The sequence below is a fragment of the Diceros bicornis genome, chromosome 19, assembly GCF_020826845.1.
Source record: "Diceros bicornis minor isolate mBicDic1 chromosome 19, mDicBic1.mat.cur, whole genome shotgun sequence".
NCBI lineage: Eukaryota > Metazoa > Chordata > Mammalia > Perissodactyla > Rhinocerotidae > Diceros > Diceros bicornis.
In genome coordinates, this window is record NC_080758.1 from 29,191,184 (window position 1) to 29,207,003 (window position 15,820).

Below are 15,820 nucleotides of genomic sequence, written 5' to 3' on the forward strand. Positions count from 1 at the left end.
AAACATTTAATAAACGTTGTCCTAGGAGCCAGACCGCTAGGTTCCAGTACCACCGCTGCCACTCACTGGCTGACTGTGTCATCTAGGTCAAATCTACCCCTCTGTGCCTCTGTTTACCCATCTGTAAAATGCGGCTATCATTAACACCAACTTCATAGGGTTGGGTCCTGAGAAGTAAATAAATGACTACAAATAAAGCATTTAGAATAATGTGACACGTAGCAGGCACTGCCTAAGTCCCAACTGTTATTATGAATATGTTTTAGCCATATTTCATAACCTCTTCCCCCACCAGCACACGCCCACCCCATTCTGCACCTGGGAATCTCTGGCTCAGAACAAGGCGGGCTCTGCTCGAAGGCGGAACCCCTGCGCGTAGCGGTCCTGCCAGCTACCGGACAAAACCGGAGTCCAGCTCGGAACCCCCGCGCGCTGCCTGGCGGAACCTTTAAGCGCCGCGCGGGGCTTCCAGCCGGGCGCGCTCGCGCGCTGTGCGGGAGCTTGGAGCTACTTCCGGCGGCCGCGCCCCCAGCCCTGGGCGTCTCCATTTTGGCCGCTGGTGGAGGCGCGGCCAGGACCAGCCGGGTAGCGGAGCGGCGTCTTCAGTGCTTTGAGGGCACGTCGGCTCACCGCTCTCTCTCCCTCTTTCCTCCGCCCGCAGAGGCCGGGGGCGCGCATGGCGGGCTTGGAGGTGCTGTTCGCGTCGGTGGCGCCGGCCATCACCTGCGCGCAGGACGCGCTCGTCTGCTTCCTGCACTGGGAGGTGGTGACGCACGGCTACTGCGGCCTGGGCGCCGGCGACCAGGTACGCCGCGGGGCGGCCGGGCCGGGGAGGGGCGCGGCGTCTTCTGCGCAGACCAGGAGCCCGCAGGCCCGCAGCCCGGTGCGGAGCGCCCGGCCCCCTCCCGAGTCCGGGCCCGGGGTCCGGACACCGCGCGTCTGTCTGCGGGTCGGGGGCGCTCCTCGGGCGCAGCGTGGTATGAAAACCCGAGGACGGAAGCTCGCCCCGGCACGGCTGGCGGCCTCCCCGGCCAGGGTCGGGTGGGCCGGGCCCCGAGGCAGCGTGCAGCTCCCCTGCGCGCTCCTCGGCTGCCTGAACGCCCGCCCAGCCCCTTCCCGCACAGGGGTTGGGGGGACTCAGTCCTGCCCTCCTGCTGCCCTCGAGCCTCCACCGGGTGTCCGGGTCCAGGCACAGAGGTAGGGTGAGCTTTGATCTGCGCAGCCCCGGTCAGGCCCCTTCCTGCACTCAGCACGGCCCGGAGAGCTCGCACTCGGCACCCTGGACTGAAGGGGCGCGCCCCGCAGACCGCTCAGCGCTGCCATCCCCGCCTTCCGCACACGCACACCCTGGGTGTGAGCGCCGGGTACGCGTTCCTCCCCCAGCCTGTCCCTGCAAGACGAGCCCCTTCTGCGCTCCCGTCCTCGGGCTCTGCCTCTCGCAGCTGGGGTCCTGTTGTCCTCCCCGCAGAGCCCCAGGATGCTGGGCCCAGCCCATCTCGCCGGTTCTTTGCTGTAGCATTGTTCCGTCTCCCCTGCCCCTTCCCTGTGACTCGCGCCCTGCACAGCGGCCTACACGTGAGATTCCTGGGGGAACTGGGCCTGCCCCTTCATTTGCCTTCTGCTCCGTCAGAGAAAAGATGCTCCCAGCCAGCTCCCCCCGACACACGCTCGGGACTCCGAGCTGCCCCTCACTGTCGCTCTCTTCTTACTCTCAGAACCTGGACCAGCTCTGGGGAGCGGAGCACCTCACCCCTTGCATCTTACAGTGAAATTTTAACCTTCCTCTCTTCTCTGATTGCTTCAGTTCTCAAATTCCGTAATCCTTTTTCAGTTTCTCAGATATGTATCCAGAGTCTTCATTTTTCCTGTCGACACAGAGCTGTAGGATCCCTCCTCAAACACGGTTTACACATCCTGAGCACTTAGAGCTAAGTACTCCCCCCACCCCCCACGGCCCCCTTCCTCTGTCCCTGAGAACTAGTGACCAAGACCACCACACCCCTCTCACTTCTGCCCACCAACGGGAATTGGAAGCACAAGAACTGTCATGGATTTCTGGCTTCTTTTTTTCAGACCTCAAGTTATCTCGCTGGGACCCCAGGTACACACTTAGCATCCCCCGTCCCCACCTCTAGGCTCACTCTTACTTCATCCCGCACGTGGACTCTAGGCCTGGAGATGAGGCTGGAAAAGAAAGGCCAGCCTTGCACACACACCTGCAAGCAGGAACCGTTTCTTCCACTTACCTTGCCCTTCAGCATTTCAGACCTTGGCACCAGGTAGAGTCGGGCCCCGCTCACAAGTGTCAGGCTTCCCCTTTCAGTGCATAGTCTCCCCTCAGAAACCCATCTCTCCTCACTTGCCCACTCCAGCTTTCTCCTCTTTAGCAGCTCTTTCATTTGCCCCGGTCATTTCATTTCAGCTCTTCCTGGGAACTTCTCCCAGGAGGCTGGTGTGTAGGGTGGTGCAGGGGGAAGTGGGATTGGAGAGGCGAGTAAGACTTGGTCCTGACCTTGGAGCTCCCCCATCGGCCCTCAGCACCCCCTGCCCCTTGCCCTGTCCTTCAGATCTGCCAGGTCTGCCCTGCTCTCTGCCCCTCCTCATGTACCTCACCTTATTTACTCCCAAGTAGCTATTTCTACTCGGACACACTGTCGGAACCTTTCCTCCAGAACAGGAACTTGTTACACAGGGCCTGCGCAACTCCCTTCGCTTCTTCCCACTCCACAGATACATCAACACTGCACATCTGCTCCCACTGCTCGTCCCCTCACACATCCTGTCAGCAACAGCAACTCTGTCTGAATCACTTTGATAGCTTAGGGACATCGGTTCATATAGGTCGTTGCCTCCTTCCAGCTGGCATCATCCCTTTGCCATATACTCCTGGCCCAAAAGTTTTCAGGTGAAATATGTAGAAAGAATACGATCTTATTTTAATACTGGTTTAAAAAAATAAATAAAAGATCCTTGGCTGATTCCCAAAGGTCCATCTAATTCTACTCTGTTCATGGGGCCACGTGTTGAGTTGATGCAGGCCAGAAAAAGATGCTGGCTCCAGGGGAGGCCACAGAGTGGGGATGAGGGTTTTGAAAGGCATTGCCCTCTGTCCATCTGTCCACCCCAGTGCTAAATCATGCATGCCCTCTAAGGGGGTGGGTGCTTGTACTGCACACTGGAGTGTAGTTTTGCCTCTCTGCCCGTTCTCTTAGGTGCCACGGGAGCTCAGGTTGCACTTGTCCTCCTCTCGCTTCTGCCGAGTCTACTTTCACTCAGAGTAGAAGCTGTTTGGAGAGGCATCTTTCCTAGTAATTTATTTAAGAGAGGGTTTTATTTTTCTGGCCTGAGACCAATAGTGTTTACCAAGCTCAGAGGATGTTTATGTTGCCCCTCCAGCCACCTCCTGCTCCCCACCCTTTTGAGGGTGATAAGAGAGAGAGAAAGGTCCTGAAAGTGTATACTTGATCATATAGTATATTGACAGTTAAATGGAAAGCTGAATCGTTTGCTTTTCTCTTTGGTTTTGTCTCCTCTGGTACAAGGGAGTTGTACATAAAACTTGATTAGGAGAGCACTGTAGCCATTGGCTTCAATAAAAACGCAGTATTTGAATTTGGATTTCTTTTTTTGAAGTCAACACCACTCCTCATAAGAGCTTTACAGCTATGTCAAGTGATTTAGGTGGCAAGGGGATAGAGATGGCCATAGACTTAAGTTAGAGAATTTTTTTTCTGTTGTAGGAATCTTAGGATTATGTTGGAAAAGAGAAAATGCCCAAAATGATCTGTTTGAGTTTCTTTGAATGCGTTTTAGCCAAGAGACACTGGGGTAAACTCATGGCTGCTAAAGAATGCTTCCAGCCCCTTGGGATTGTCTAAGGGGACAACTGTCTTTACTTTCTTGGGACCAGTCTGGTGGACCTGGCTGGGAAAAATCTTCTCCAGCCATAACCTGGGCATCCAGGAGCTCTGAATGCCAAACCCCGCTCTGCACCTGACTTAACTTTGGGCAGTTCTCAAACCCTCTCAGCCCTTAGCTTTTCCATCCGAGGGAGTTAAACTACACAACCATGCACTTTGGCTGCTTTCCAGTTGTAGCTTTCTGGAAAGCCTGATATTTGATGTCAGGGCCTAGAGGCAGTCGAATGCCACTGGTTGATATCACCCAAGCCAGTCCCTCCCAGTCCCACCTGTTTTCCCCATATCAGGGTAGCCCTTGGACTGGGGAACATCGGTTCCACTGCAGTGAGAGGCATCAGCCTCCCCTGGCCCCAGGATTCTCTGTTACTCTGGAAGCCAGAGATTATGGGATGTTGAGCAGACTGAATTATCTATATTCCAAGAAAGAATCTGGTGGGTTGAAAGTTGTACATGAAAGATGTAAATATGAATTCAAAGGCCCTTGACAGAACAAAGACAAGGCGTGTTATCAAAGTAAACCCTAAATCCACAACACTAAACATGTTATAGGAAATTTACCCGGTTATGGTGACAGGATAGTTTCTCTTTGTCACTTAGCAGAGTGGTTTGATAAGTTTCACTTTTGTTTTTTGTCACTCTCCTTTCACAGCTTCAGGCCAGCCAGGTTTTAAACCATGCAGTTGCAACATCTTGAAATTTATTTGGGACCGCTTCCCGCATTGGATTCCTGAGCGCCAGGGGTGACCAAAGAGGAGAGGCCCACAGTTCTCCCCACTCCTGGCCTCCCGTTGTCCTTGTTGTGTGTAAGGTCCGTGTGCTGGGCCTTTGTCTTTGCCGTTGTCCTTTTCTTTGGTCCCACTCCCTCCCACTGTATTCTCAAGAATACAGATCTTTCCCAGTCTACTTGCTCTGTGTTTAGCTATATAAATATGCATCCATGAAAAAAAATACAAATTTTTTTGTTTTAATAATTTTTTACATAAATGGTACCCAGCTATAAATCTTATTTTTTTGTTAACTTTTCTTTAAGTCATATCTTTTACATTTATCTATAATACTACAATTAGATCTAGTTTGTTCCTTTAAACTGCTATATCGTATTCCTCTGTGATCATATTTTGCATTTTACCTCCACTTTGGTGCCCCCGACAAGGTTGTGATGAAGATCCCTTGCTGTATCTCTTGTGTCTCTGTGCATAGGGTTTCTTCCAGGAGTGGAGGTTTGGGGTCATGGAGTATCAGGTCTCCTAATTGTGCTAAATACTGCCACACGGCTCTCCAGAGAAGTGGTATGAGTGTAAATGGCCACCAGCAGTGCCTGGAGGTTCTCATTCTGCCCACACCCACACAAACACCTGGCAGAACAATATGGGTGTGACCTGGTATCTCATCATTTCAACCTGGGCTTCTCTGCGTGCTAGTCAAGTTGAATAACTCTTCATACACTGTTAGCTGCCATTATCTTTTGCTTGTTTATATCTTCTGCCAGTTTTTCAAGTAGCTTCCCAATTTTATTGTTTATTTACCAGGCGTTCCCTTTATGTACTAGTTATTAATTCTTTTCATTTGCAGCCATGGCAAACATCTCATCCTAGCCTGTGATGCCTGTTAACTTTGTCTGTGGTGTCTGTTGTTGAACAGAAGCTTTAAATTATGAACGGTTTCAAAGACCACTTTTTTTCTTTTGTGGATCTTGTTTAAGAAATCTTTCCCCACCTGGAAATAACTATATTAGTTTTTACTATAGAAATAGTTTGAGAACTGTTTCTCAGACCTTAGTGTGTAAAAGGAAAGTCCTAGGATTATTTAAAAAGAAAAGAAAGGAAGCTATCACAACTCACATGATGCATTTTTACACCCACTAGGTTGGCAAAAATTTAAAAATTGGACAATAGCAGTGTTGCTGACCACGCGGAACAGGAAATCCGATACACTGTTGATGGGACTGTAAATCAGTACCTCTTTGGAAAACAGTTTGACTTTATTTTATAAATTAAAAGTTCTTCCCCTAGACATGCTCTATAGAAACTCATCCACATGTGTACTAGGAGAAGTGTACAAGTAGCAGCATTGTTTATAACAGCAAAACAGATAAACTGGAAACACTCCAGATCTCCATCAACAAGTGAATGTGTAACTTGCAGCGTATTCATACGACGGTATGCTGTGTAACTGTGAACAGTATAGTAATGGAATGCTGTATAGTGAATCAACTATAGATAAATGCATTGACATGGTTGAATCTCAAAAAACTATCAAATGAAAAAGGCAAGTGATAAAAGTGATGCCATTTATATAAAATTCAAAAACATTTGAAACAATATACTTTTAAGGTTGTGTGTATAGTAATACAACTATAAGGAAAAGTAAGGAAATTTTTGAAAATACAGAGTTTGATTACCTGTGAGGGAGTGGAAGGAGATTTATTGGGAGTACGCTACTCAAGGCATTAGCAGTATTGGCAGTGTTCTGTTTCTTCAGCTGGTGGTAGATACATTGGTGTCCATTTTATCATTCTTTTTTATCTTGTACATATGCTACATTTTGTGATTGTATGAAAATTGTTCATAATTTTTGTTAAACCACTACACTAGTCTAGAGGGTAGTATGTTAGAATCTGTATTTTTAATCAACTCTATGGTGATCCTATTACAGATGGCCCAAGTTCCAAACTTTGAAAAACACTGCCTTAAAATTTCATGGTATCCGTTGAGATCATTGGCCTTATTCTCAGCAGGGGGATCGAGAGGAGATTGTTAGTGAACTGAGGCTGCAGATTCTTGACAGGTTCCAGTGCTGTGCCATAAAGGCAGTCAGATAGGAGGGAGGGAACACTAGACTAGGAGTCCAGAGACCTGAGTCTCAGACCTCTGAGTTGCTGCACGACCTTGGTCGTTTTATTTCTCTTGACCTCCCTGTCCTCATCTGTGAAGTGAGGGAGTGGGATTAGATTATCTGTAAGGTCCTTTTATAGCTCTGTGTTCTGAGGTTATAATCTTCCTCCTCTCAACCCTGGTGTCTCTTCAGCCGGGTCCCAATGATAAGAAATCAGAACTGCTGCCAGCCGAGTGGAACAACAATAAAGACCTGTATGTCCTCCGGTATGAGTCTAAGGATGGGTCCAGAAAGCTCCTTGTGAAGGCTGTCACCGTGGAGAACAGCATGATCATCAATGTGCTGGTGAGTCTCTCGGACACGTAGGGGTCCACCAGTGGGAGTGGACATTGGGATTGCTTTTTTGAAACCCATTTAACAGTATGGATCAAGAGCCCTGAATGTGCACCTTTACCCAGTGATCCTACTTCTGGAACTTTATCCTAAGGCAAGAACCCTAAATATAGACAAGCTTTGTGCTCAGGGCTGTTCACTGCCTGGTATTGTAAAAGATACTGATTAAGGTAAATTCTTTCAGTGACCACATGGGAGAAAAAAGCTTATTGTAGCTTCAGGGGGCTACTTGAGATAAGCCTGGCTGTTTGCTGCCTTGGAGCCTTTACACTTCTTGTTTCCTGTGCTGGAAAGCTCTTCCCCTCCACCCTGGACTGCCTCACACACATGCACACCCTCCACCCTTCCTTTAGCCTGGCTAGCTCTCACTCGTTTTGCACTTCCTCCAAAAGTTCAATCCTGACTACCTACTCTGACTTGTGAGGAAAATCTAAATTATGCCTCTCTACTTCATCGTTTTATTTGCCTGCCTAGAGCTTACCACAATTTGTAGTTATATATTTATTTATGCTTTGGTTTAATGTTTGTATTCTGCCACTGGACTGGAAGCACCACGAAGGCAATGACTTCCCTTTTGTTAAGTTTTGTCCTGGTTGTTTTTGTGTGTTCATATGAAAGTACCGTGCAGTCTGTATTGTACTGCACCTTGCTTTTTTCTGTCAATATGTTTTGGAGGTCTTTATGTGGGAATGCATATAGATATACCTTACTCGTTTTAACTTCTCTGTAGTATTCCATAATACCATAATTTATTTATCCCTTTTCCTTTTGATAAACATTTAGATCCTGTGTCAGACAGGATTCTTACAAACAACAAGATCACTTCAGCTTAGTTTAAACAGATTGTGTTTATTAAAAGAACTAGGACAGCTCATTGAATTGTTGGAAGGGCTGGAAAAACAGATTCAAGGCTGGGCTTCCAGGATAGTGCCCCAGACTGTGCCATGGAAACCACTGCTGCTGCTGCCACCCCGAGGCATTAGGTACTGGCCAATACTGCCAGCCCTGGTGCCCCCTCTCATGAGCCACTTATGTTGTGACCCCTGCTGCCTCCCTCATTAGCAAGAAGTCTGCCCCTTGCTGGGTCTGCTTTTCCATGTTGCCCACCTCCAACTCAAAGTTGTGCATCCATTTGGCACCTCAGTTACATGCCTGTGCCCAAGCTGCAAAGAGCCTGGGAGTAGGTTTTCTGGGCTCTACCTCAGAAAGGCAGTATTCCTAAATCAGAGAAGTCTCCAAGCATTAGAAGAGTATTTCCTGTAGTACAGGCAGTCCTTATATGTGCCTCTTTGTACATATATGTGTTTCTTTAGATTCCATATTTAATTTTCTCCTCCTACCCACCCACTCATTAGCCTAGAAATATCCCCAGTCTCTCATTTTATGTTCTCATTTTTCTAGGAATGTGGCTCACAGCAAGTGTCAGACTTGACCCTGAACTTGGATGATTATATTGATTCAGAACACCTGGTTGACTTCCACAGGTACTTCTGAGTGATGGCCTTTCTCTGGGAAAAAGAGAGAACCAGTGGCCAGATATGAGGAATGGGGTGGAGGTGACCAGAGAATGGAGGAAGGTTAACGGAAGGATCTTTCACCCCTGGGCACAGTCACTTCTAAGTTCTCTTTTCTGTTTTTAAATTATTTGAAGAGAAGACCACATGGGAAATGCCATGTGAAATAAAGTGATGCAGTCAAGAGTCCACAAGGGCTACACTGGCTACGGAATAGAGATGGGGCCAGGCTGATGGGGTCAGTCACTGTAGGCTTCTGGGAAAAAGTGTGCTGAATCAGGTTTCCGCTCCACCCCCAAGTTTTTTTTTTCTTTTAATAGACTTTTTTAGAGGAGTTTTAGGTTCACAGCAAATTTGAGCAGCAAGTGCAGAAAGTTCCCATGTACCTTCTGCCTGCCTAACACACACAGTCTCCTTCACTGTCAGCATCCCACACCAAAGTGGTACATATCTAAAGATGAACGAACCTACACTGACATACATTATCACCCAAAGTCCATAGTTTCCATTAAGGTTCACTCTTGGTGGTGTTGGAGCATGTTTAGTTTTGTAAGAAACTGCCAAACTGTCTTCCAGAATGGCTGTACAGTTTTGCATTCCCACCAGCAGTAAGTGAGAGTTCCTGTTGCTCAATATTCTTGTCGGCATTTGTGGTATTAGTGTTTCAGATTTTGGCCATTCTAATAGGTGTATAGTGGTATCTCGTCGTTTTAATTTGCAATTCCCTAATGACATCTGATATTGAGCATCTTTTCATATGCTTATTTACCATCTGTATGTTTTCTTTTGTGAGGCGTCTGTACAGGTCTTTGGTCCATTTTTTAATCAAGTTGTTTTCTTATTATTGAGTTTTAGGAGGTCTTTGTATATGTTGGATAACAGGCCTTTATTATATCTATGTTTTGCAAATATTTTCTCCTAGTCTGGCTTGTCTTCTCATTCTCTTGACTTTTTGTTTTGAAATTTGCAATCCCACAGAGAAGAAGGTTTTCAAAAATATTACAGTGAAAACCATATACCTATTACCTAAATTTACCAATTTTTAACATTTTGCCAGATTTGCCTAATTTTTCTGTGTGCTTTTTTGTTCTTGAACCATCTGAGAATTATTTCCGCTCTTTTTGAACCTTAACCCCCTAAATAGCTCGGCATGTATCTCCTTGTTCTTACAAGGGCAACTTCCTGTATAACCTTAAAACAGTTATGACACTCAGGAAATGTAGCATTGATAGATTAAGATTATTTAATACACCGTCCATGCTGAGACTTCTGCAGTCATCCCAAGAGTGTCCTTTTTAGCTAGTCTTTTGGTTTTTGGTTTGAGGTTTTTTTCTTATCCAACCAGAGATCACATGTTGCGTTTATTTTCATGTCTCCTTAATTGCCTTCAATCTGGAATGGTTTCCTAGACTGTTTTCGTGGCATTGGTATTTTTGAAGACTCGAGGGCAGTTGTTGTGTAGACTGTTCAGATTGTGTCCTCATCACTTGATTCAGGTTGAACATTTTTGGCACGAACACTACATAGGTGAGGCTTTGTTCTCCTCAGTGTTTCACATCAGGCACGTGACGTCTATCTCTTCGTTGATTTGGTTCAGTTTGATCACTTGGTTATGACAGTATCTGCCAGGTTTCTCTATAGTAAAGGCATCTGTCTTCTTTTGTGTTTAAGTGATCTGTGGGATTATATTAGCAGACTGTGGATATTCTGCTTCCTAAAGGTCTTTCATCAGTGGTTTTAGCATCTATTGATGATTCTTGCCTGAATCAGTTATTACTGTGATGATTACAAAACAGTAATTTTCTATGTTGGTCATTCTTTCTACATTTTTTAGCTGTTTTTTTAATAAAAAAGAGTTTTCTTTCTCCCTGTCCCCTTTATTTTTAATTTTTTAAATATCAGTATAGACTCACAGATTCTATTTTATTCGAAGTTATGGTCCATTTCTGTTATTCTTTGCGCAAGTTGTTCAGAATTGACTGGTAGAAACCCCTGCAAGCTGCCTCCTTTGTCGTTTTGACATATCCTCATCATTCTTTGAGCATTTTCATACTTTCTGGCACAGTAAGATGTTCTAGCCTCACCTTGTACTTTCCTCACCCCTACCTTGAAATCAGCCATTTCTCTAAGGAACTATGATTTCCTTTGGTGGGGAATAGTATTTAAAAACCAATATCTGGGCCCTGAGTGTGCTCATTAATGCTAAGGATGTTATTGCTTCCAGGCCTTTTCAGAGAATAGAGCTAGGAAGCTTTTTCAAGTTTTTTTCCTTAAATTTTAAACTGATACTTTTATTTTTAATCTAACACCACAGGATTCTTATTCTCTTATTCCGTACTTGTATCTGTGGTGAGAACCCTGATGCCCAACAGCATCAATATATTTACTTTTTTGTTTGACCTTAAAATAACGCACAAATAGTTTCTGAACTGCTGCGTCAGTACCTACCAATAACAGATCTCAGTAAAGTTCCAAATACGGTTTCTTTCCAGTTCTTTTTGTCCTTTGACCTTGTCCCACTGAGGATATATATAGTCAGAGTATTGTGTTCAAAAGGTATTTAGATTAATGCTTGTTTTTCCATCAGTGTAATGAAATTATCTCTGATATATAGTTAGGCCCATTTATTTCCCCTTTAGGGACTTTTCCCCCATCCTCGTTGACCTCATCAGGGTTTTTGAGGAAGCCTGGCATTGCTATAAATTCACAGTCATCAGAACTGCCTAGAAAACCCTGTTGCATTTAATTGCATCTAATTAGCAGTAACCATTTTGAACCTGCTGCACTCTTCTCAGACTTCAGACCACCTACCTCCATCATTCTGGCCACCCCTCTTTGTCTCTTCCCCTTTTCCATGCAACCTCTATGTGAGGAGATCCCAGCTTCCACTTCTGCCCACCACTCTCCAGTCGATTTCCCACACAGCAGTCAGACCAGCCTTTTTAAAACATAGATCAGGTTGTGGTTAAAACCTTGCTTAAAATCCTTCACTGGTAGCACCTCACACACACTAGGATGGCTACTATGAAAAGAAAACAAGTATTGGCAAGGATGTGGAGAAGCTGGAACCCTTGTGCACTATTGGTGGAATTATAAAATGGTGCAGCCACTATGGAAAACAGTATGCTGTTTCCTCAAAAAATTAAATTACCATATGATCCAGCAATTCCACTCCTAGGTATCCCCAGTAGAATTGAAAGCAGGGATTCAAAGAGATATTTGTATACCCACGTTCATAGAAGTATTATTCACAGTAGCCAAAAGGTGGAAGCAACGTAGGTGTCTGTGAATACCTAGGACAGGTGAATGGATAAATAAAATGTATATGCAGTCGGCCCTCTGTGTCCAAGGGTTCTGCATCCACGGATTCAACAAGCTTGGGAGGGCTGATTAAGGGACTTGAACATCCGAGGATTTTGGTATCCTTGGTGAGTGGTCCTGGAACCGATCCCCTGCAGATACTGAGGGACAACTATGCATACAGTGGAATATTATTCAGCTTTAAAAAGGGAGGAAATGCTGACACATGCTTCAACATGGATAAACCTTGAGGACGTTATGCTAGGCAAAATAAGCCAGTTACAAGCAGATAAATATGATATGATTCCACTTATATGAGGTTCCTAGAGTAGTCAAATTTCATAGAAGAAAAAAGTAAAATAGTGGTTGTCAGGGGCTGGGAGAGGGGAGAATAGGGAATTACTGTTTAATGGGTACAAAGTTTCAGTTTTGCAAGATGAAAGGAGTTCTGAAGATGGTGGTGGTGATTGCACAACAATCTGAATGTACTTAATACTGCTGAAGTATACACTTAAAACTGGCTGTTGATAAATTTTATGTGTATTTTACAATGAAAAGTTTTTTAAAATCCAAAAAACAAAACCTTTCAGTGAATGTTCCATGTTCCTGGCTCTTAAGATAAAGAACAAAATCTTTGATGAGACCTAAAGTCTAGCACGCGGCCCCTCCAGCCTAATCCTGTCCCTCTTCCCCCTTAGTGCCTGTGCCTCAGCCGCAGTGCCCTGCTCCCCCCACGCCAGGCCCAGTCTTCCCTCTCAGAACTCTCCCTCTGCCTAGAGCACTCTCCCCAGCCTCCTCACATGGCCAGCTCCTCTTCTTCCTTCAGTTCCCGTTTACACGTCAGTTCCTCAGAGAAGCCTCCCCGGCCCCCCATGTTTGATGTTTTGAAACAACCTTATAAGCCTTTAATAAGTGGGTATCTGATGATTGCCTTCTTAGAGTCGGCCTCCCCCACTAGCCTCTGATCTCCCTGAAGGCAGGCCCTGGGTCTGCTTTGTGTATAGCAGACAAAGGAATGAAGGAGTGAAGCGAGGCCAGGCCTGGCCTTGGCAGAGCTGACCTTCTGGCTACTGCCCACACCATGACCCCCCACACCCCTGAAGGGGAGTAAGGGAAGGACATTTGGAGGGTGGTCTCTCTCGACTTCTTATTCTGGCATTCCATTGGGAGAGAAATTGACAAAACCTGTGGAAGAACTCAGGCACTGAACTGGGCTGTTCAGGCTCGTTAGAGCATTTAGTCCGCTCAGCAGTACTCAGAGAAAATGGTGATAGTCTCCATTTATTTTTTTTAAATGCATTTGTTTTGGGGGTTTTGTGAGGGGGAGGTGTTTTGTTTTGTTTTTTGATTACTGTGAAATGAGGGGCACAGTAGTACTACCTCAGAGCGTTGTTGTGAGAACGAAATGAGATGTCAGCACAGAGTGCTTAGTGCTGAGCCCAGCTCTTAGTAAATACACAAAGGAGAAAAATATCCCTGGGAATCATCTCCATGGAAACTGAGGCTCTGAGAGCTGGGTATGGATCTGCCTCCTGATCATAAGGCCCTCCCTCTCTCCTGCCTTACTGCCAGCAGCCTCAGCTGCCTGCTTATAGTCCCCTTCCCCCATTGGGCCCTCCTTGTTGGGTTATCATGGCACGTCTTGTCTGTTCTAGGTAGGAATTTGTGCCCCTTGGTGAGCAAACTGATCTGCTAGGGTGTATAAACATGTCCTGCCATGCCCCTTCCATATTAGGATGACAGGCTGTCTTTGCTACTACCAAAGTGGCACTTCTACTGAGGCTTAGAAATTGTGCGAGAACTTCTCCTTCAAGACTTGGCAGTTTTGAATCAGACCTGAGTTCTACAGGTAAACATCTTACATGGGGAGATCAGAGGCCTTCCAGCTGTATCACACACAGCTCGTCTGATTGAAGGAAAGACGAGTTAGATTTATCCCCTCCACCCAGCTTGGGCAGGGAAGCAGCAAGGTCCCCGCAGTTCTGTGTTCTAAATAGGAACCTGATCTTTGTAGGGATGTGTGGATCACAGGCCTCTAGATTTTCCAGGCTATTGCTGGTGTTATACTTTTTAACCCTGGAACTCTTTCTTCAAGCAGTGTTCTTTTCTTTTTTTTCAATTTTTATTTATTTATTTTTCCCCCAAAGCCCCAGTAGATAGTTGTATGTCATAGTTGCACATCCCTCTAGTTGCTGTATGTGGGACGCGGCCTCAGCATGGCCGGAGAAGCAGTGCGTCGGTGCGAGCCCGGGATCCGAACCCGGGCTGCCAGCATCGGAGCGCACACACTTAACCGCTAAGCCACGGGGCCGGCCCTCAAGCAGTGTTCTTTAGGATTGACATATTAAGCTAGTTCAAGTAGAGTTTCTCTGGTGGAAAGGATGGGTGCAGGAAATAGAGGCTTTCTCTCGTGCCTTCCCTGAACCCCCTTCTATGCTAGAGAAAACCTATTAATTCTAGTCCAATAGAGTCAGTTTATCTTATGGTTATATAATGCATTTTTTAATTAAACTTTTTATTTTGAGGTATTTTTAGTCTTAAATATAGTTGTAAGAAATAATATAGAGAGACTCTTTGTATTGATAACATCATACAAAATTTTACTAGATACTACAGCCAGAATATTGACATTGAGACAACGATACAAAGCACTTCCATCACCACAAGGATCCCTCTTGGTGCCCTTTTATAGCCACACCCACTCCTTCCCACCCCTAACCCCCTGGCAACCATTTATTCTCCATTTCTAAAATTTTGTCATTTCAAAAATGTTATATAAGTGGAATCATACAGTATGTAAGCTTTTGGGATTGGCTTTTCTCACTCAACTAATACCCTTATGGTCCATTTGAGTGGTTGCATGCATCAATAGTTTGTTCCTTTGTGTTGCTGAGTAGTATTTCATGGTGTGGTGTACCACAGTTTGTTTAACGATTCACTTGTTGAAGCACATCCAGTTTTTTGCTATTACAAATAATGGGGCTATGAACATTGATGTACAGGCTTTTGTATGGACATAATTTTCATTTTTCTTCGATAAATGCCCGAGTGCAATGGTAATTGCATGTTTAGTTTTTTAAAAAACTGCCAAATGATTTTCCAGAGTGGCTGTACCTTTAGGTTGTTTTTTTTTTTTAGTTCTCTTGATAGGGTCTTTTGCAAAGCAAAAGTTTTTAATTTTGATAGTATCTATTTTATCAATTTTTGCTTCTGTGGATCAAGCTTTTGGTGTCAAATGTAAGAACTCTTTGCCTAGCTTTAGAGCCCAAAGATTTTCTCCTGTGTTTTTTCCTTAACATTTTATGGTTTTATGTTTTTACATTTAAGTCTGTTGTCTATTTTAAGTTAATTTTTGTGTAAAGTGTGAGGTTTAGACAGAAGTTCATTTTCTTGCCTGTGGGTGTCCAATTGCTCTAACACCATTTGTTCTTCCTTCATTGAATTGCTTTTGCAACTTTATCAAAAATCAGTTGTGTATAGTTGTGTGGGTCTGTTTCTGGGTTCTCTGTTTTTTCCCTTGATCTTTGATCTTTGTGTCTATCCCTCTGCCAGTATCGCACAGTATTGATTATTGTTGCTACATATTAGACCATAATATTGAGTAGAATGATTCCTCCCACTTATTTCTTTGTCAAGATAGTTTTAGCTACTCTAGAGTCTGTGCATTTCTGTACAGACTTTAGAATAAGCTTGTCTATGTCTGTAAAAATCCTTGCTGGGATTTTGATAGGAGTTGCATTAAACCTATGGATCATTAAACTTATAATGGGGAAAATTTCTGTTTTTACTGTGAATATGGTATGTCTCTCCACTTGTTTGGGTCATAATTCAGTTTCTTTCGTCATCATTTTGTAATTT

The 15,820-nt window shown here is 44.9% G+C and overlaps 1 protein-coding gene across 1 annotated transcript in view; it reads left to right on the forward strand.

Moving 5' to 3' along the window:
• Positions 1-542: 542 nt before the first annotated feature.
• The window catches only part of PSMF1 (proteasome inhibitor subunit 1), a 39,462-nt gene continuing 24,184 nt past the window's right edge, over positions 543-15,820 (forward strand). Inside the window, exons 1-3 of the mRNA XM_058563032.1 lie at positions 543-805; positions 6,948-7,100; positions 8,550-8,632. Coding sequence (XP_058419015.1) covers positions 677-805; positions 6,948-7,100; positions 8,550-8,632 — 365 coding nt within the window. The 5' untranslated portion in view covers positions 543-676. The remainder of the gene's footprint in view (positions 806-6,947; positions 7,101-8,549; positions 8,633-15,820) is intronic.